Source organism: Bufo bufo, chromosome 7 (genome assembly GCF_905171765.1).
Source record: "Bufo bufo chromosome 7, aBufBuf1.1, whole genome shotgun sequence".
Classification (NCBI taxonomy): domain Eukaryota; kingdom Metazoa; phylum Chordata; class Amphibia; order Anura; family Bufonidae; genus Bufo; species Bufo bufo.
Genome location: NC_053395.1, coordinates 53,581,778 through 53,604,196, shown reverse-complemented (window position 1 = coordinate 53,604,196; position 22,419 = coordinate 53,581,778). Strand labels below are relative to the sequence as shown.

The 22,419-nt window shown below is 40.5% G+C and overlaps 1 protein-coding gene across 1 annotated transcript in view; it reads left to right on the top strand.

Moving 5' to 3' along the window:
• The window catches only part of LOC121008937 (multidrug resistance-associated protein 1-like), a 172,214-nt gene extending 166,527 nt beyond the window's left edge, over nt 1–5,687 (top strand). The window contains exons 28-31 of the mRNA XM_040441763.1: nt 286–444; nt 594–760; nt 2,614–2,808; nt 3,690–5,687. Coding sequence (XP_040297697.1) covers nt 286–444; nt 594–760; nt 2,614–2,808; nt 3,690–3,798 — 630 coding nt within the window. The 3' untranslated portion in view covers nt 3,799–5,687. The remainder of the gene's footprint in view (nt 1–285; nt 445–593; nt 761–2,613; nt 2,809–3,689) is intronic.
• The last annotated feature ends 16,732 nt before the right edge of the window (nt 5,688–22,419 follow it).

The window sequence follows — 22,419 nt, the reverse complement described above, 5'->3', positions numbered from 1 at the left end:
TATTAGCATAGTAAATGTCTATCTTTACTTTATGTTGACTTTTCTGTTATTTGCTGTAGAATTTAAAGGCTATGGACAACTTTGGGGCAGATTTTCTTTTTTCTTTTATATATGACCCCCTTAGGCTGTACAGACCTACTGAACATTTAAAACATCAATATGCAATGTAATTCGGATACATATTTTAATTTGTCTGATTTTTCTTCAGCTTTTCAAGGCTAGCTTGAGATGCTTTGCCATTTAATCTCTCTTAAGATGTATGCTTTACCATTATGCCCTTTATAGATCGGAATTGTTGGAAGAACTGGAGCCGGGAAGTCTTCTCTTACACTTGGACTGTTTCGTATCAATGAGGCTGCCTCTGGAGAGATCATTATAGATGGCTGCAATATAGCAAAGATTGGTCTGCACGATCTTCGATTTAAGATTACGATCATTCCACAGGTACATCTCTCCTCTGAATATTCTGTTACTTTAAGACAAATCATTTATAATACATTTTAATACCTCAGAAAATGTATACAACATATAGAGATCTTACAACATATAGAGATCCAATGTGTATAGCCCATTGTCTTCTGTTTTATCCACAGGATCCAGTCTTGTTTTCAGGATCCCTTAGAATGAACCTTGACCCCTTTGAAAAGTATTCAGATGAAGAAATCTGGACATCCCTTGAGCTTGCACATCTTAAGAATTTTGTTACAGGTCTTCCTGACAAGCTCAACCATGAGTGTGCAGAAGGAGGGGAGAACCTCAGGTGAGATGTCTTCTCTGGTAAATGTCAGGTTTGCACTTGTCTGCTATTGCATGTGTGGCTTGAACTGCAGGTACCACACCAAGGTTACCACTAATTGTCAGCCTGCACCTGGAATGCACCTTTCGTTCAAGTGGCAAATCCAGGTGTGGCCCAGCAGTTAGCAGAAGCCGTGGTGCTGGAATCTTGTCGGTCACTGGCTTATATTTCAGTCTACAGAATAAACAGTTTGACTATTAAAGGGAACCTGTCAGGTTAAACATGGTGTTTGAGCTGCAGACAGCATGTTATATAGCAGGAGGAGCTGAGCAGATTGATATATACTGTAGTTTTATGGGGAAAGATTTCATATAACCTGCATTTTATTCATTTCAATTCCTTCAAATTCCAGTCCAGGAGGCGGTCCTATCAGTGATTGACAGCCTTCCCTCTATGACTGTGTATACACAGAGAGCTGTCAATAACTGATAGGACCGCCTCCTGGACTTCAAAGTCTATAATGAGCAGGAATTTAATTGAATAAAATGCAGGTTATTTGAAATCCTTTCCCATAAAACTACTGTATATATCAATCTGCTCAGCTCCTCCTGCTCTATAACCTGCTGCCTACATCTCGGACACTATGTTCAACGTGACAGGATTTTTCTTCCCCACCTTCCAAGAGCCTTAACTTTTTTTAAAAAAAATGTACATTCACATAGCCTTATGAGGGTTTATTTTTTGTGGGTCATGTTGTCTTTTTAATGGCACCATTTAATTTACCATAGCTTGTATTGGAAAATTGGAAAAAAACTTTTATTTGTGGGGTGAAACAGAAAAAACAAAAAAATCTAAATACTGCAATTTTTGGGGATTTTCTGTTTACAGAATTCATTGTGCATTAAAAATGACATGACAACCTTATTCTACGGAGCATTATGATTAACATGTCAGATTTGTATAGTTTTATATTTTTTTACCACCTTTTTTTTTGTCATATTCTGACAGTCATAAGGTTTTCATTCTTATATCTCGAGAGCTGTATTAGGGCTAATTTTTTCATAGCAAGTTGTTGTTTTCATTTGTAGCATTTTGGGGTGCATACAACTTTTTGATCACTTTCTATTCAATTATTTTTTTCCAATACAGAATTCACTGCATACGACAAATGTTTATATTTTAGTAACAATGATGTTTATTTTTTATTGTTTGTTTTTAAGTGTAAAATTGGGAAAGGGGGGTGATTTTTTATTTTTAATATTTTTTGTTATATTTTTAAAAATATTTTTTCATTTTGTCACACTACTTTTTAGTCCTTCAGAATACTATTGCAGTCTGTGGGAGTCTTACAAGCTTCCTGTCAGGCCATGCCACGGGCATGGCTTTGCAGGCAGCTTGCTATGACTGCCCTGGAAGCTTTCACAAAGCCTCAGGCTGCCATAGCAACTGTTCGGAGCTGCACGATTTTGAATTCGGGGGCCCTCACTTTAATCCTGCAGTCGCTATGGACAGCAGCATCTGATGGGTTAAATGACTGGAATCAAAGTTATCTTCATTTGCGGTCACTGCCGGCAGGTTTCAGTTGTATTATACAGCTAGGACCCACCAAGTCTGGAGTGAGCTTATATATCACATAGCTCAGCTTCTCTCCCTCCATCATATCCTGCCGTCAAATAGAACAGCAAAATTCACCTGACGGCCTCTGTTTACCAGCTCATAAGCATATCAAGTCTGATGACAGATTCCCTTTAACGACTGACATTGAATGATTTCTACTAAGTGCCATAATTTATGTAATAGCCACATAAATATTAAAGGAACAAAGCCATCTGAAACTGTTCCTGCTCATATTATCATGGTGCCACTTTATCTCACAGCATTGGTCAGCGTCAGCTGATATGTTTGGCAAGAGCACTTCTTCGTAAGACAAAAATCCTGGTGCTAGATGAAGCCACTGCCGCCGTGGACCTGGAGACGGATGGACTCATTCAGTCGACCATCAGGAAGGAATTTGAAGATTGTACAGTAATAACTATTGCTCATAGACTCAACACAATCATGGACTATACAAGGTAGGTGGAAATATAAATAATGGTGCCCTGGGGATCTGTAGCATGTTGGCGCTGTCTAAATTAAAGGAAGTAAATTAAAACCCATACTACGCTCATTTAAAGGTCAGCAGATTTGTACCTATGACACTGGCTGACCTGTTACATGTGCGCTTTGCAGCTGAAGGCATCTGTGTTGGTCCCATGTTCATATGCGCTGGCATTTCTGAGAAAAATTTAGTTTTAATATATGCAAATGAACCTCTAGGAGCAACGGGGGCGTTGCCATTACACCTAGAGGCTCTGCTCTCTCTGCAACTGCCGCACCCGTTGCACTTTGACAGGGGTCAGATGTAATAACATTTAGACTGCCTGGCCTTGTCAATTTAAGTGGAGAGGGCGCGGCAGTTGTAAAGACAGTAGAGCCTCTAGGTGTAACGGCAACGCCCCCGTTGCTCCTAGAGGCTCATTTGCATATACTAAAACATCATTTTTCTCAGCAATGCAGGTACATATGAACATGGGACCAACACAGATGCCTTCAGCGCACATGTAACAGGTCAGCCAGTGTCATGGGTACAGATCTACGGACAGATGCTTTTTAAAAAAAAATCCAAAATCTGTCCCATCCCCCCTGCTCGAGCAAATGATATCGTCCCCGCCTGCCATTGGCTGCTCCCTTTCCCCTCCCACGATGTTTTCATCCGTGTACAGGGAGACGCTGCCGCGCCGGGTAAGTATATTCCCTCGGAGGGGCCCGGCACATGGGGGGGGGGGGGGGGGGGGGCTGTTGTAGATACTGGATAACCCCTTTAAGATAATCATTGTAATAACTGCATTAGTTACAGTTTTTCTGAGTACCGAAGTTTTTTCTTACTGACCGTTTGTTTGCTTTTTGATTTTAGGGTGTTGGTTCTTGACAAAGGCCAAATAGTGGAGTGTGACTCTCCCAGCAGCCTTCTTCAGAAAAAAGGGATTTTCTACAGCATGGCCAAAGATTCGGGATTGGTTTGAATGTGGATGACAGTACGCTACTGAATTCATCTCTTGAAGATGCTCTCCGGACAAGTCAGCTTTTTGACTTGAAGTTATGCTTGACTGTTACTTAAGCACAGTTTCCACCAATCATCTGCAAAGAAGATTGTAGACATGGAATGCATTTTCTTTCTCCTAGGTTTCTTTTTGACTGGAATTTTATAGCTCCTTCACATAGTCATGGCCATCCAAACTTACCTACGTATGTTTTCTGCTGTTAGTCATAGCATGCAGTAGTAGGAATAATTAGGTTATAAATTGTCAATTTGTAAACTTATAACCCAAAGGCATGTGTGTCTGCTGAAACCCATCATTCTTTGCAGTGGTTTACAGCAGGACACATGATATGTATTAGCAAAGCCTATTTGTAGTCAACCTGCCTGATTTATCATTCTATTTATTTCCATAAGATGTGCGGTACATCACTACAAATTATGTTGGGGAGAAAAAAACAAACACTAATCTTAGTTAGAAAAATGGGGCAGTTAAAAGGGATGGCTGTGCAGATAGTGTAGTATAGTAGCCTTGCCCAAAATCTGTATTGAACAGATTGCTCTGGGTGCATTAAATGGAATGTGTTGGCAGCTTCTTGCTTCCTAAACCCTGACAGGATCCCAACTAGGTTTTACTCTTAAATGCAATGACATTTCAGAGAAAACATAGATAAAAAATGGACAGGAATCACAAGGGCGGCTCCCCGATGGCTTCTCCAGACTCTGTTTGATTTACGGATCTCTCCATCTTTGTGTATAGAGAGAGAACTGTCAATCAACCTGAGCCAGGCAGGGAGAAGTCTGCAGGCAGCCACCCCATTAACTCTTGTCAATTGTCCCAACTCGTGGCAGCATGGAGTTCCTCAAAGGTATCCGCAGCTTACATCAGGAATACAGCGGCAGGTTCCACCTCACACATGTATCGAATAGCTGGATCCACACCAAAAGGTATAACGTTAATCCATTGATTTTTTTAATTTTTTTTTGGTATAATGTTGTCCAAAAACCATTCATATTACAAGATATAAAAACCTTGCATTCTGTCCTTGTAGCTTATTCCGTACATTCAGCTGGCACATTAGAAGAGCAACATCACACGTATTCAGAGCAGCATACTGCACTAATGGCGACATTTTACGAGTAATGTCCCTTTTGTCAAGCAGGCTGCTCTGAACGCTTGTGATTCTGCTCTTTTAATACGCCAGCTGAGTGCACGGAATAAGCTACAAGGACAGAATGCAAGGTTTTTATATCTTGTAATATGAATGGTTTTTGGACAATATTATACCAATAAAATTAATGGATTAAAGGGGTTCTGCAGTTCTTTTAAACTGATGATCTATCCTCTGGATAGATTATCAGCATCTGATTGGCGGGGGTCCAGGACCCCTGCTGATCAGCTGTTTGACCCCTCAGGCCCAGTGACATCACGACTAGTATCACTGGCCTGGGCGGGGCTAAGCTCTGTTTACTTAAATGGAGCTGAGCCGCGCCCAGGACAGTGATACTAGCCGTGATGTCACTGGGCCTGCGGTACTTGCATAAATCAATAGTACAGGTGAATAGAAGAAACTTTGTAATATATCAGATTATACATTGTCCATAGAGATCTATGGAGAGGGGAGGGCAAATAAGTTGACAGTTTGATCAGTACTATTGATTTATGCAAAGCTGTCTGACTAGTTGGCACCATTTTAGGGGTTCCCAGCATAGGTAAATCCAGTGGAACCTCTTTTAACGTAAATTATGCACACTCAGTTTTGTACACTTGTTTAAACTTTATGTAAGAACATTGCATTACTTGTCTTGTGCTGACTTGTACTTCCGCCGTTATGCTGGTTGCTGGTGGAAACGCTCAACAGACTCATCGACAGACGCAACCCCTGACAAATGAACTGAGCAGTGGAAGTTGTAGATCTTCCTTCATTAGGTTACTTTGCAGTGCCTAGTGTAAAGAGGACATGCAATTTACTGCAGCAGCCAGAAAAGAAAGCAATATGATTTCAGCTCTGAAGGCAGCTGGATTGTGATTGCAGCTCTGGACAAGCAGTAATTTAGGATCTGTACATAACAAGTAATGCAACGTACTTACCATTTTAATATGGATTTTATCAACTATAAACTGGTGGTCAAAGGTGAGAGACATGCATTGGATTTTAAGTAGATTGGACTGAGGCTCACATTCTTTCTTACATAGGCCAGGCCTTTAATGTAGCTGTCTTACACTCCTCGGAAGAATTTCTCAGTGGCAGAATTTTGCACACATGATCGGAGCACGTCACTAGGGTGCAGCCATATGGTAACCATTTCAGGTCTTCTATGGGAATTCTGCAATGCCTTTCACACCAAGTCTCAGGAAAAGAAATTTGAATAATTTATGTACGTTTTCATGTTTTTATTTCTTTATCTCTCAGCTATAAAATCTCTATTTTCATTTAGGAGCAATTATAAAAAATAAATAAAAAAAAGTTACTGTATTTTTATTCATAGTGAGAGCCAAACTTTTGTATTTAGTAATTCTTAAAAAGGCCAATATTTTACCCTTGGATCATTCAGGCACAGTTAGAAATGGTTTATGAAAATATTATATTGGATGTGTTTTTATGATCATGTACCATTTGTACTGTACATACACAGTGAAGGTAGTCATTTCTCTGAACATTTTATTTTACGGCCTCCAATTTCTGACTGGAGGCCTTAAAATGACTGCGTCCACCTTGTGACTTTGAGGTACTTATAAGTACGGCAGGCTAAGGCTTCTTAGTTATAGGAACCCTCCTGTTTGTTTTGCATCTGTTCGTCTCCCTTTCTGAGAAAATGTTAACTTATGTTGAATATGTCTTTAAATGGGTATTCCTATCTCAGACATTGATGGCATATGATTATGCCTTCAATGTGAGATAGGTGCAGGTCCTACCTCCGAGACCCTCTCCCATCCCCATAACAGGGCCCCCTAAAGTGAAGGAGGGCACACTGCGCATGCGCGGCATGCTATCCATTCACTGCCATGGGAGTTCCGAAAATAGCCAAGCGAGCATGCTCTACTATTTTTGGACGTCCCATAGCAATTAATGGAGAGCGCACTGCGCATGCATGGCCACCTGTACATTCACCGCTATAGGGCTGCTGGGAATAGTCGAGCCAGCACTCTATTTTCAGAAATGCCATAGAGGTGAACGGAGGGTGGCTTCGCTTGCGCGGTAATTCTCCTTCACTTTGGGGGGAGGCCTGTTCTGGAGATAGGAGTGAGTCCCAGAGGCAAGACTTGCACCTGTCTGATATTGATGGCATATCCTAGTGATATGCCAGCAATGTCTGAGATGGGAATACACTTTAAATTATTTTTTAACTTTGTAATCTAAAGCATTTGAGGGTTTAAAGACTGGTACTCCAGCACCTCCAGGTTTACGTTATTCTATTTAGGTCAGTTTAATCGAATACGCTAGTCATTTTTGTGCCATTGCTAATTTTCGAATTTCTACCAATGTGTCTGGGTGAGAAATCGCAAGTGTATGTAGCGTTGGACACCCACCACAAGCATCCTGTCAGACTGTAACGGAGTGCGTTTTATTTTATTTATTTTTCTCTATAACTGACACTTGGAGGTTCTTCCCTTGTTGCTACCAAGTAGCATTGCACTTTTACACTGCAAAAGAAATATATATTTATCTAGATTTTCAGAAAGTACAGTATTTCAAGACACCAGCATACTCTGTACTATATAGAGCACTTTTTGGTTCACTAATCAATAGATATTACAGTTTGATTCTTGAATAATAAAAGGGACTTTATTGCAACTCCTTGTGGTATACTCGTCAACTACACACAGTGGAGGCAGCCATTTTGTCCATAGAACTATTCTTTATGAACATTAAAGGGGTTTTCAGAGTTTCTAATATCCAGAGGATAGGTCATCAGTATCTGATCGGTGGAGGTCCTACACCCAGGACCCCCGCTGATCAGCTATTTGAGAAGGTATTGGCGCTGCAGCCTTCTAACAGCTTTTTCTAGGCCATGTGACGACACGTTCATCGGTGACGTGGCCTAGGCTCAGCTCAGCCCCATTAAAGTGAATGGGGCTGACCACAATACCAAGCACAGCCACAATACAACGTACGCCACTGGGCTTGGTAAGCTGTGAGAAGGCAGCAGCACTCACAGGAGCACTGGTGCCTTCTCGAACAGCTGATTGGCGGGGGTCCATCAGATACTGAAGACCTATCCAGAGGATAGGTCATCAATATTATACATCTCAGAAAACCCTTTTAAGGCCCAGAGAGGGAACCAAACTAAAGAAGAACCAGGGTCAGGTGCTCGTTTTCATTTTAGAGGACTGTCCTCTTCACAGATAGTTATGCAGGCTTTCCAATGGCCGAGGCTACATGGAAGCAGGACACACCTGAGCTGAAGATGAGCACCATGGCCTGTTTGTTTTCTACATTAGTAGAACGTGCACGTGCCAGACTCCACTGACTCCAACTTCGGACTGACACATTGTAAAATGCTGTTGTGGTATATCCATTTAATATCCGACAACTTAGTTCTTCATCAATTTTATTGTAGAAACGAAACAAAGGTCTCCCCAGTCTGCACGTGTAAAGTTGGAAGCACGTACTTCTCTCAAAGGGCACTGAATGCTGTAGCATCAAGACTTGCCTTCATGCCCAGCTTTCAAAATGGCTTTCTCTTGTATGTAGGCCACAGTTATGTCACAGGTCAAACAATTGGATGTAATCTAGCTATTCTGGACACCGTTCTAGTCACCTACGGAGCTAAATCAGGGAAATAATTCTAAACTAGGTGATTGAAAGGCAAACAAATTGCAATAATAATTCAGATGCACGTAGTGACGTAGCTTCACTCTGCGCCGCCTATCTCGACCAGCATTGCTGTAACACGACTTCTATTAATATGCAAGCTATTTATATTGCCTTCTCACATGCTCTGGACACCTTGGCACTGGGCATTGTAGGTCCTTCAGCAGGAATTCATTTCTTTGGAAGTAAATAGCATATGTTTATCTGGTTCATTACATATCACAGGTGAGATGCTACTTTGTCCATCTCGAGGTTTGTTCTGTACTGTAGCATATTTAAAGTATGTCTGTAATCTGAAAATGACAGCATGGTTTCCCTAATGAAATAGCAGAAAGATGAATTCCCTGCAGTTTCCCCTGGAGCTGTGTAACAGTCTGTAGTCGGTATATGGGCAGTATGGAAGCTGGGGAGAATTCTGTGCCGTCAGGGCTCCTCACACATCGCTCTGTTTATTTTTATTTTTTTAAGTATTTGTCCCATAAGTGTATATCAAAGTTTTGTATAATGCAGTTTCTAATTACTTTTCCATCTGGTAGATCTCCAGATTGGAGGTACACTTTAAGGCAAAAATCACACCTGCAGCTTCTGATGCCAGATATGGACTTAAGAGGAAATGATAAAGGAAGGACGTTTTTCTTCCCGTTGGAACAACTCCTGACCTTGGCTCAATAAACTGCACCTCAAACTGGATCAAAAACCTTGGGGCTTTGCCTAAAGGGCTTGTCCAGGAATAGGGACAAAAAAGTGTTCTTTTCCAGAAACAGCACCCCTCTTGTCTATGGAGAGTACATTTTCTAGCTGATCCCCATTCAGAAAAATGGGGATGTGCTGCAATTTTTAGAAATCCTGGACAACTCCTTTATGTTAATTACTGTCTTGCACCACTGGGGATGTAAGGGTGGTGGCGATTGCACAGCTCTCTCTATTCACTTCTATGGGACTTGAAAACAGCTGAACATGCTTACTCGGCTATTTTCGGAAGATCCCTGGGAAGTGAATGTAGAGCCGTGCAAGTGCAGGCTACTCTCCATTCCTAGGGACACCATTCTTGTGATAAGAGGGGACAGGGTCAGACTGGCCCACCAGAGTAAGGGCTCATGCACGCTAGCATATGTGCCTTCTGCCTGTGCTGCAGACCGCAAATAGCGGTCCATAATGTACGGGCACCGGCCGAGTGCACACCGTTTGCGGATGTGGGCCCATAGACTTGAATGGGTCCATGTTCCATGGTACACAGTCTGCGCCACAAAAAAATAGAACATGTTCTATTTTTTGCGGTGCAGAGGCACGGAGCTGAATCCCACGGAAGCGTTTGGTAGTGCTTCTGTGAGCTTCCGATCCGTGCCTCCACACCACAAAAAGATGGGTGAAGTCCCATCTTCAGTCGTATCTGGTGGATGCGGAACCATTCAAGTCAATGAGTGCACACGACTACTGCCCGTATATTGCACTGTGTGCTTATGGTTGTGTGCATGAGCCCTAATGGAGGATCCTCCAGTGGGCCCCAAAGGTCCAGGAGACAAATCCCATTTGGAGCTGCCTTTAGAGCCAGTCACTTGCCAATAGGGTCTATTTCTTTGACTCTAAACCTGTTAGACTTTATTAATGATATAGTGTTTGATCCCCAAGTATAATCTCCTCTGGTGGGCCCAAGGAACCCCCGTCCAACACTGACTGTGGCCCTGCTCCTATGGCACATTTATGACAATACCCCTTTAGTGACATACCTGATTGGTTGAGCTTCATTCAGACCTGTGATGCGCTCCTGGACTATACCCTATTCTGGATTTTCCATACACTTGTAACAAGTTAATTTCTTGTAAAATGTTGCTTAAAATGCTTTAATAACAAAAATAAAAACTATACGGTGCTATCTACTGTTGTATTAACATTGGATATTGGTTGTGTCTGGTCGTTAAGGCAGGCTCAACTAGCTCATCATGACACTCCATGTTTAAGCAAGGGAAGGCAACTTGTGACTTTCCGACTGCTGCAAAACTACAACTCTCAGCATGCCCTGATAACCCCTTGTGGTCATTCAGAGGCCGTCGGGAAATGGTTCAAGTAGTAGAATGCTTTTTATATACTATATCATAGACGGCTTCAGCTGCGCATTGCCATACATCAGATCCATATATTCGCTCATGCTCATTTGGTCACACTGGCAGAATGTTTAGGTCCAGGCCAGTGATTTTCAGCTGCGGCGTCTATTTTAAGTTTTGACATGAAGATGTAATATATATTACCTCGGTTAGAGACAAATCTATTCTTAGGTTACAACTATTTATTTTTTGGTAAGTTATATAATCTTTCATTTTACAGAATGCTATTCTTTTGCAAATGTTTTTGTAACATTTACGATTTCTAAAGAACTTAATACTGAAAAACCTTGTTAATCTGCTTGTCTTTATATGTGTATTCTTGAGATTTTGATGTGTGTTTTGTTGTAAGAACATGCTGTGAATTGGCTTGGAGACAAATATATATGTACTTTTTTAAATAAAAATTTGAGTGTACAGTTCTTTCTTTCTTGAGTTGCGTTATGTTCATGTTATGGGAGGTAATTGGGACTGTATGGAATAAGCTGGTTATGGATGATGTAAAAATATTCTTATGTAATATCTTAAAAGGGGCGGCTCATCGTAGAAAAACCTTTCAATACGGGAGGTGATCAACTCCGGGTGACCCTTGCAAACAGTTCTTCAGTCAGATGAAGGGTCATCCATGTAATTCATGGACAGTCTGAGTCCTCAGAGTGAGAACAGCTGCTTGTTAGCGTCTCTGGCTCCTAGAAGCAGCTCCTGAGGATATGACGTGCATATATCCTAATAGGCCACATGGACAGGATTCGGCCTAATGCAGACTCGACACGCTGCAGATATGCCGTGGATTCACAATGATAGCCACATGTAACGCATGATATGCAATATGTGTACCTGGCCTAGCAATAAATGTTATATTTCATAATCAATAAGACTAATGTTTAAATCCATTCCGGCTCCTTCTGGTCAAATTCTTCTATACCAAAATGGACTTTTTTTTTTTTTTTTTTTGTATAGACCTTTTTTTTCAAAAGGATTATTTTCTTGTAGAAGCTAGACAAGTGTCTTCCCCAGTCTGAGCCTGTAAATTTGGAAGCACACAAGGATCAGCAACCTCCGGCACTCCAGGTGTTGTGGAACTACATCTCCCATCATGTACACTTCCTTGGCTGTTCTCTGAACTCCCACAGAAGTGAAAGGAGCATGCTGGGAGTTGTAGTTTCACAACAGCTGGGGTGCCAAAGGTTGCTGATCCCTGCTCTAAGACACTGCATCACAATTTGCCTTCACTAGAACAAAGGGCCACAGCCAAAATAATGGACTCGGACATTTCTTTCTTCCTGCGTTCTTCTAGTGTCCACCAAACCCAGACCCATTCCTTGGATTCCAGAATGGTGAAATAAGCTGTAATCATCACTTCTGAGAACCATTTCCCATTCCTTGAAATCTGGTCTGCTTTAATCCATCCATTTACTGTTTGTCTTTGGAGATTGCATTGTGTATAGGGCTTAAACAATTACTCGATTGAATAAGTAATTGGACACAAAAAAATCCTCGATGCAAATTTTTTTGCATTGAGGATTCGTTTGTGTCATGTGACCACGGAACGGGAGTGAAGCGCTTGCTATTACTCACCGCTCTCGTCACCCGCTGGCCCGCACCGCGCTGCACTTTCCTCCTGACACATCGTAAGCGCGCACTATGACCTGACGCTGTGTGACGTCTGGACGACAGTGCAGCGCGCGGAGAAGAAGATGAAGGAGCTGTGGAGCGGCGCCCCTACAGGAGAGGTAAGCATTTTATTTCACTGGCACGGGGGGGGGGGGGGGGGAGAGTTAGTGGCACTGAGGGGAAACCTGATAGCACGGGGGGGGGGCTGATGAGTTTTTATAAAGAAAAACGTTCTTTTAATTAGTTTTTTGTTATTAGAGTACTCGATTGATCGTTGGATTAGTCGATAGAATACTCGATTACAAAAATAGTAGATTGCTGCAGCCCTAATTGGGTAAGTGGAAGTTTTTGCATAAAATGGTCAAAACCCCTGATTAGAAAGGGAGTGCACAATGTTGAGCATATATTGTATAATAAAATGTAATCCAAAGGTTTAGGGATTTTGTTCAGGGCTTGGCATACGGCCATTTATCTTGTGCCAAAATAAAATATACAGAGAAAAGTCTTAAACTTTTTGTTTTATGCCAAACTGAATTTTCATTCAGATCTGATGGAACTCCACTGTAGATATAGATCAAAGATTAAAGGGGTTCCCCGGGCTACAGATACACTGTATTCTCTGGATGGGTCATCAATATCAGATCGGTGGAGGTTTTTTTTGTTTGTTTTTTTACACATGCCTTTCTCATAATGGAAAAAAACGAATATTCTGGTATTATTGTGCACAAAGAAATGGCTTCTACAAACTGACTAGGATGACAAATAATAAGGTCTTATGCACAGTACTGTATTTTATATCCGTGTCCAATCAGCATTTTTTGGTAATTTCTGTTGGTCTGCAAAATAACAGACAGCACACACGTCATCCATGTGTCCATTCAGCAAATTATAGAACATGTTCTATTGTCCGTGTTGCAGACAAGAAAACTTATTTCTAGTAGTTAGTGAGAAAACTGCAGATTGCACATGGAAGGTGTTCGTATCTTGCGGGTTGATGATTTGCGGACTACAATACAGATGTCTGCATGAGGCCTAAGGTTATTAAAGGGTTATGAGGCAAGAAATCAGACTCTTATAGAATGTGCCCTCTACTTTTTGACCCAGCTTTCTATATCGATGAAAGCTATTAAAATTTCCTGGAGAAAGATGTTACCAGTTTTTCCACTTCTTATAATGTGTATAACACCATTTATTTGGCGCATGAAGTGGATTCGGTTGTACAAAAGATTACAACTATTCATTTAGGTGCTTTTGTAAAAGAAAACTGTGATCAAACAGGGGAAGAATGCGAATCAACATGTGCGTAGAATGATGACCGTGCCATAGATTTCAATCAGAGAACTTGAGAAAATGGCGATAGAACTGCTGGGGCGTAATGGCCGTGCCCACACTGCTCCCTCTTTTCAGAAAGTGGTGAGGGCGGTGTAGAAATGGCATTTGCAGAGAAATGTTTGCGCAAATGGTGTTCAAAAATTTGCAAACCCGTAGTTTGCGACTTTATGTACTCCAGTTTTCCAGATGTAATGGGTTAATAAATCTCCCCCATGGTTTTGATTTTTCAGGTTTAATATCCTTTTGTTTTATACAGACCTAAATTGGTTGACAAAGAAGTAAACACGGATTTCCACTTGAATTTAAAAAAATAAAAGGGTTGGGGACAAAACTGAATGCACCAAAATGTATTCCGTACTGTTTGGTTGCGCTCCCATCGTGGACAGAATAACGCTGCAAGCAATGTAAGTCAATGGGGAAGGATCCGTTTTCTCTGACACCATTGAAAACTGATCCGTCTCCCATTGACTTTCAATGGTGTTCAAGACGGATCCGTCATGGCTATAGAAGACATAATACAACCGGATCCGTCATGGCTATAGAAGACATAACACAACCGGATCCGTCATAGCTGTGGATCATCTGATAAAAACTGTTTTTGATCCAAGGCACCGTTCCCGAGATAATCATACCTTTTCTTAATATGGAAATTAGGCCTTGGTGCAATGAGGGTGTCACCATTGCTCTTGTTGAACTCAAGCTCCACTTATTTTTGCAGAGAGCCCCTGCCTTGCTGCTTTGATAGACAGGGCCACGCAGTGGCATAGTAGAGCTTGGGTGCAATTAGAGCAATAGTGACGCCCTCATTGTATCAAACACCTAATTTGCACATTAGGAAAAAGTATTGTAACTTTGGAAAAGAGCCTCAGATCAACCAAAGAAAACTGTTTTAATGGGCAGCTCAGTGGGTAGCACTGGTGCCTTTCAGCGCTGGGGTCCTAGGTTTCATCCGACCAAGGACAACATCTGCATGGAGTTTTAACCTAAGGCCTCATGCACACGGCCGTTGCCCGGCCCGCATACAGCGGGTCCGCAATACACGGGCACCGGCCGTGTGCACCCCGCATCACAGATGTGGACCCATTCACTTGAATGGGTCCGTAATCCGGTGTTGCGGTGCATAACGGAGGCACGGAACCACTACGGTGTGCTTCCGTGGTGTTTTTGTCCGTGCCTCCGCACAGCAAAAAAATAGAACTTGTTCTATTTTTTTACGGTGCGGATGGGTCTGGATGCGTCGAGGCTGCCACGCGGATGGGAACCGCAAATTGCGGTCCCCAATGCACAGAATGGCCGCACAACGGCCGTGTGCATGAGGCCTAAGGCTAAATGCACTTGATCAGGATTGTGTGCGGAAAATCCGCAACATAGGTCAGGTACATTGTATTCTATGAGAATTTGAAATTCTCATGTACACGATGCAGATTTTGACCTGCGGTGCGGATTTTGAAATCCACAGCATGTCAATTTATTTATTTTTTCCTGACCGGATTTTCTACATTCACTTCAATGCGAGAGGAAAATCTGCACCAATTGATGCAGATTTTCCTCATGGATTTCCCTGCGAACACCTGCGGATGTCAGTACATACTGTAAAGCCTGAACATGTGCATTTACCTTAAATTACAATTTGCTAATACAATGCTGTTACAAATAATTGCTCAATTTAGCAGTGAGATTTGCCTGAATCTGAACTCATTTCATAGCTACCCACAATAGCATGTACTCTGGACTCCATTTGCAAACTACATAAAAAACAGGTAAGCTAATAAAAAAGCTTGCTTGGAATACTGTACTTTGCCAGTTTAGGCCTTTCACTATTCTGTGTCATCTCAGACTTTCATTTCACTAGGATACACTATAAAAGTTAGGGCTCATGCACATGAATGTATTTTCTTTTCTTTCTTTTTTTTTGCATCCCATATGCGGAACCATTCACTTCAGTGCGGTCAAAAAAAACAAAAACGGAAATGACTCTGTGTGCATTCCGTGTCTGTATGTCCGCATGGCCTTTCCTTGAAAAAATAGCACGTCCTATTATTTTCCACATTATGGACAAGGATAAGACTGTTCTATTAGGGGGCCAGTATCTGTGTTTTGTGGACCGCAAAACATCCAACGGTCGTGTGCCCTTAGATAGGTGTCCAACCCACCTCTGACACCCGCACCGATCTCCAGAACTGGCCCCCAAAAGTGAAAGAAAGAAAGAGCAACTGCGCATGTGCAGTGTACTCTCTGTTCATTTCTATGAGAGTTCTGAAAATAGCTGAGCAAGCTAACTCTGCAATTTTGAGACGTCCCATAGAAATAAATGGAGAGGACACTGCGCAAGTGTGGCCACCTCTCCCTCCTGTTCACTGCTGGCTCGGCTAGTCGCGGCAGTCCCACAGGAATGAACGGAGGGCAGCTGCCCTCTCCACTCATTTTAGAGTCCCGCTCTCAAGATAAGTGCGAGCTCCACCTCTGGTACCTGCACCTATCTGACTTTGGCAGCATATTCTAGCCATATGCCACCAATGTCTAAAATGAGACAACCCTTTAAAACTAAGCAGTTATGTGCAACTTTTAATTTCTTGTCTTTTTTTTGTCTCTTCCAAAATAGTGTTTCCTTCTGTTCTATTGTCCTTGGAAACATCAAAGAATTTTTTGTTCCCAAAGGAAATTAGTAGATTACTGTAAGAATCTAATTTTGTGTAACTCATTTCCTGTAACATTTTGCCATGCTGTAGGAGGACCCAACATGCAGATAAGGTTGTGTGTTTTCATTGAATACTTAAAATGTATATAATTTATTAGAAAACACAAAACCCACAGATTAAAATCCTTGTATACAATTACTGAACTGTGTGTGGACTGAATATAGGTCCAACACACACAGACCTACAACCACCAGTTTCTAAATGAAAACATATAAACACCGCCAGAGGAGTACAAAGTACCTGGATATCATATAAATAAGGCATCAAAAATTGCTGATACTTATCAAAATAGACAGGTCAGCGGGCATGGGGTGTAGGTGAAATACGCCTCACGCCTATTGCCAGGTCAGACTGGCTTTCTCAGGGGTCCATCATTCAGAGCCAGTGTGCACAATATATATATATATATATATATATATATATATATATATATATACTTAATTAATGAAACAAATCACCTCTTGGAAATAAGTTAACAAAAGGCAAGGGGAACGGGTGGTGTTGGTACACCTGGTGCAGAGCCCACATTATCGTCATGGCGCTGCAAAGCATGTCCGGCGTCTCAATCACACAAACCGGGCATGCGTAGGATGGCGCACGGCCGGAAGTGAACAAGCGATGCTTTCCAAGGACCGGAAACACATCACAAAAGTGGTGCCAGAAGCAGACAAAGCGTGTCAAAGTGCGTTCCACACACAAATAGCGGAAACAGCATACAAAACTGGATTATCGTCAATATATGCATATGTATCTGGAAGCGCCAGTGTAAAGCAAAAGAAAAAAACAACAAGAAAACAAAGAAAAGGGTTATTAATATATCCTAAGGGAGACCTTTCAAATATAAATAATTATATATAACATGATCTAAATATCTGCCCCAATATATATGCGCATATACCGTATATATAATTATAAATTATATAAAACAATAAGGCATCAATAATAATTCATAGCTCACATATGGTAACTGAACAACCCATATAATTATACACAAATAAAATGAACAAACAAATGTATGTGGACATTAATTAATAAAAAAAATATATAAATAGATGATTAGTGCAAGGAGCATAATTAGATAGATCAATCCATAATTCATAAATAAATTCATAATTCATAATTATTGGTGCACAAAATATAACTAAATAACAAATCATAAATGTACTAAATAATTCATATGTGTACCCAATATATGCATAAATAAACCAATTAATATTTCACATATCATGAAAAAAAACTTTATAAAATGTATAAGTATGAATAAAAAATTACTTCATTAAATTGTGTTTTAAAACAACCCATGTAATTGTGCAATAATGCAAAATTATATAGAGTACAGACCAAAAGTTTGGACACACCTTCTCATTCAAAGAGTTTTCTTTATTTTCATGACTATGAAGGCATCAAAACTATGAATTAACACATGTGGAATTATATACATAACAAACAAGTGTGAAACAACTGAAAATATGTCATATTCTAGGTTCTTCAAAGTAGCCACCTTTTGCTTTGATTACTGCTTTGCACACTCTTGGCATTCTCTTGATGAGCTTCAAGAGGTAGTCCCCTGAAATGGTCTTCCAACAGTCTTGAAGGAGTTCCCAGAGATGCTTGTGTTTTACATTTGGTCAAAGACCATTGGTTGCCTACTCTTGACGTGCACTTATTTGTTTTTTTGTGTAATCTTAATTATAGTAAAAATTAACTTTTATTTCGTTATATTTAATAAATATTGGCAACTAATAACTAGCCTACTTAAATAATAAATTTAAAACTATCACTAGTGGGCCTGACGGTGCTGCACTATATATATATATTGGTCTACTGACAGCCGTTTTGGCAATGGTAACTGTAGCTTTATTCAGCTAGCTATTTGCCTCTTTGTATGCTGAAATAAATGCCAGTGTCCACTAGTTGCAACAGTTGTAACTCATTGTCAGCAGACTGTACAGTATTGGTGCTGTTATGCACTGTATTGTAACATTAGTAACAATATAGGTGCTGCTATAGCTGCCTCTTGCCTGTCCTGTTACTGAACTTTGTTCAGTGGCATTCTGATTACAGCACAATCGCTCATTGTGCTGTCCGGGCAGCGCAGTCACTTGGTAGACTATGGTCTGCTATTTCGTAGCTGGCACCTTCATAATCGGCCCTACTGTGGTCTAAAATCTAAGCGCTGCCTCCCGACATGTTTCGCCATAGATATGGCGTCTTCAGGGGATCGGGCAGTGTGTGGGGAGAGTGGCGTTCCCGGATATATTTGAAAACTCCCACCGGTGTGACGCGGTACAGTTTGAGCAATAGACTTGCTCCTTACTGAGCCTATTCCTATGTTTTCTATCATGAGCTGTGATAGGTTGTTAGTTTCGTCCGGGCTCTGACGTCAGTGCTCGCGCGATTTCGCTCTTTTCTCGCGCATGTCTTCATACTTAGTGCTTTGCGGCTCCGATCTGCTGACTTGTCTACCTACATGGGATTGGTCGCCGATCTTTTGGTATGGTTATAATATATGGGATAAGCTGGAAAGGGTGCCGCGCATGCCTCTGTACTTGGAGATTTTGAACTGCTAGATCTCTCAGTATTCTGCGCATGTCTATGTACTTTGATGTTCTTTGCCTAGTCCCTTTTCCTGCTTTTTCTTTTTTTGGGGGGGGCGATTCTCTCCAAATGTAGGTGATTCACTGCTTCATTTGATTCCTTTTATTGAAAATGTAAAGTATTGGTGCCTTCTCTCTATTACTATTGATTTAGCACCAACAGTTTACCAAAAGTGTCTACCTTGGTTTCATTTATATACTTGATTTGGATATTAGTAGTTATGTAATTATCATTTACATGATTTTTGATTTTTTTTTTTTTTTTTTATAAATGTTTTTATTAGATTGTATTAATTTTTCTCTCCTGTTTTCTTACAGGGTCGGTCGACATCATCTACTTCTTTTTGGAAGGTATTGGGCCTATTATTATTTTTTATTATTTTTATCACTATGTTAGTATTGGTTATAGTGATTTGTCATTTATTCTACAGGTCTGACATACAATAGGTAATACAGTATATAGGCTCATTAGAGTACTTCATTCATGATTTGGGAATTTATATTTTTATTTTACTGTATTTAGTCTTTGTTTTATTTTTTTTAATTTTTTTTAATTATTTCCCACTCTCTCAACTATTAAATTCAAGAGGGTCTAGTTTCTTTTCTATAATTTTATTGATATTTCCTACTTTTGATTTTTGTCATAATATTTTTCACTGTAATTTTTACAAAAACGATGCATAAGTAAACCCTTCATTAAGGCCCAGGGGTGAAAGACTTTTGAGTCTGTATATCCAGCGGGTTTCTTCCTGCTGTAATTTTTTGTCTATATCTCCCTGTCTTGGGCCTGCTTTGATTTTGGTTATCCCCCAGATTTTCAAACTATCACTTTTGCCATCATGTTCTGCTTCTATGTGTCTAGAAAGCGTGGTGTCTGTTTTTAAGTTGATATCACTTAGATGTTTTGATATTCTTCTCCGGAGTGCTTGTACTGTTTTCCCTACATAGATTTTGGGGCAGCTGCATTGAATCGCATAGACTACACCCGCTGTTTTACAATTTATGTATTGAGTAATTTTGTACTTCTTATGGTCTACCGGATTTTCAAACTCTTTACATACAAGCATTTTGCTGCAGAATTGACAGTCTCCACATGGGTAAGACCCTTTTGTAGTTAGCCATGTGGTTTTTTCCATTTGTTGGGAATTCCTCTGATAGTGGCTGTGAACCAGTTGTTCTCTAAGATTGGTACCTCTTCTGTATGTAATTGAGGGATGTTTGGTGATGACATTTTTTATATCTTGATCCAATCTTAAAATGTTCCAATATTTTTTTAGGATATTGTTAACCTCTTGATGTTTAATGTCAAACGTCCCTATGCAGCGCACAACTTTGTCACTGCTAGTTTTTTCTTTATTCTTTAGTAGATCATTTCTATCTTTGTCTTTTGCCTTACGATACGCCTTGTGTAGGACTTTTTTAGGGTAGCCACGTTCTATAAATTTTTGGTATAAGATTTTACTTTCATGTTCAAAACTTTCTTCTGTTGAGCAATTTCTTCTCGCTCTGTAATATTGGCCTACTGGAATTCCTCTTTTTAGAGGTATTGGATGGTAACTAGACCAGTGGAGAAGACTATTGCTCGACGTAGGCTTCCTGTAGATTTCCGTTTCTATATTACCATTCTCGGATAGGCTTAAGGCTATGTCCAGGAAATTGAGTTGGTTTTTGTTAATTTCACCCGTGAATTTTAAACCAATAGTGTTTGTATTGAGAATTTTAATAAATTCATGAAATTCTTGTTGTGCACCTTCCCACAGTATTAGAACGTCGTCTATATAACGACCCCAGAAAGTGATGTGTTTAATATACTGGCTGTGTGCTTCAGTGAAAACGATTCGGTCCTCCCACCACCCTAAGTAAAGATTTGCAAAATTTGGTGCGCATTTCGTGCCCATTGCGGTGCCAGTGATCTGTAAATAATAATCACTGTCAAAAATAAAATAATTGTGTGTGAGTAAGAAGCTTAAAAGTGACAAAACAAACTCATTATGATCTTTATACTGGATGCCTTTTGTATCTAGGTAATATCTCACTGCATCAATGCCTTTGGAGTGGGGTATGCTGGTATATAAAGCCTCCACATCTAGGCTTGCTAATGAGGTTCCCTGCTCTACATGTATATTGTTCAGCTTATTCAAAACGTCTTTGGTGTCTCTCAGGTGTGACGTTAGACTGGGGACAAATGGGGATATTACCTCATCGACATAGCCGCTTATTCCTTCACACAGGCTTTCATTCCCAGATACTATGGGTCTCCCCGGAATTGGTTGTCGTTTTTTATGTATCTTGGGAATGGCATAAAATGTTGCAAGTACTGGATTCGGCTTGTACAGAACCTTGAACTCTTCTTTAGTGATTAAATTATTTTCTTTAGCTTGCTGTAATAAGCTCTTAAGTTCTTGTACAAATTTGGTAGTAGGATTATTCTGCAATTTTTGATAAGTGTTAGTGTCTTTTAGTAGATCCATGACCATTCTTTTATACTCTGATTTCTCCATTAACACTATGTTGCCCCCTTTGTCTGACGGTTTGATTTCCAGATTTTTATTTTCAGTCAGCTCCTGTAAGGCTTTCTTTTCTTTATTACTAAGATTACTACCAACCTGTGACTTTTTCCCTTTGATTGTTTGTAGTTCTAGAGTTACTAGATCTACAAAGGTCTGAATGTTATTATATTTTGTAAAGGGTGGTGTAAATTTAGACTGGGGGGTCATAGTGGAGAATGGTGGTTGGGGTACTGGGATTTGTCCCAGATGTTCTTGCTGTAGCTCTTCCAATATTTTGACTGCCTCACATTCACGTCTGTTCATCTCTTGGGCATCTTTATCTTTATTTTTGAACTCCTTGTGCAATGCTAGTTTCCTTGCAAAAAGATTTATGTCCTTTACCCATGTGAAGCAGTCAAAATATGGTGCTGGCGTGTAAGAAAGACCTTTTTGGATTAGTCTTTCATGTTCCGAATCTAGGATGATGTTTGTTAAATTGACAATTTGCATCTCATTGGTTTTTGAAGGAAGTGCTACGTCTTGGGCTGATATCCCCACTTGTCCCGGTCTCTTAACTGTGTCCCTGACACTAAAAAAGAAGAAGGCAAGGAGGCTGAGGATGGAGAAGGTAAGTGAGGGCCTAAATTTGATGTTCCTATGGGAGCCTGTGCTGCCACATATGGGAAGGATGGAACTAAAGAGAATAATAATGGGACAGTTTCGTTTGTTCTGTCCATGCTTGGAGCTGCCACTCTCTCCAAGTGCTGTGTGGTTTGTCCACCAGATTTGTTTTGTTGATTGCCTGCCCATTTTGGTGCACTGCTGTAGTTGTGTCTCTTTTGATACTGCCCAAATTTGTTTTTGGCTTTTCTTTTTGTACCTGACTTGGAGGTATTTGGCCCTGAATCAGACTCAGATACTTCTGATTCCGAAATATCTGTGTACTGGATGGGTTTCCGG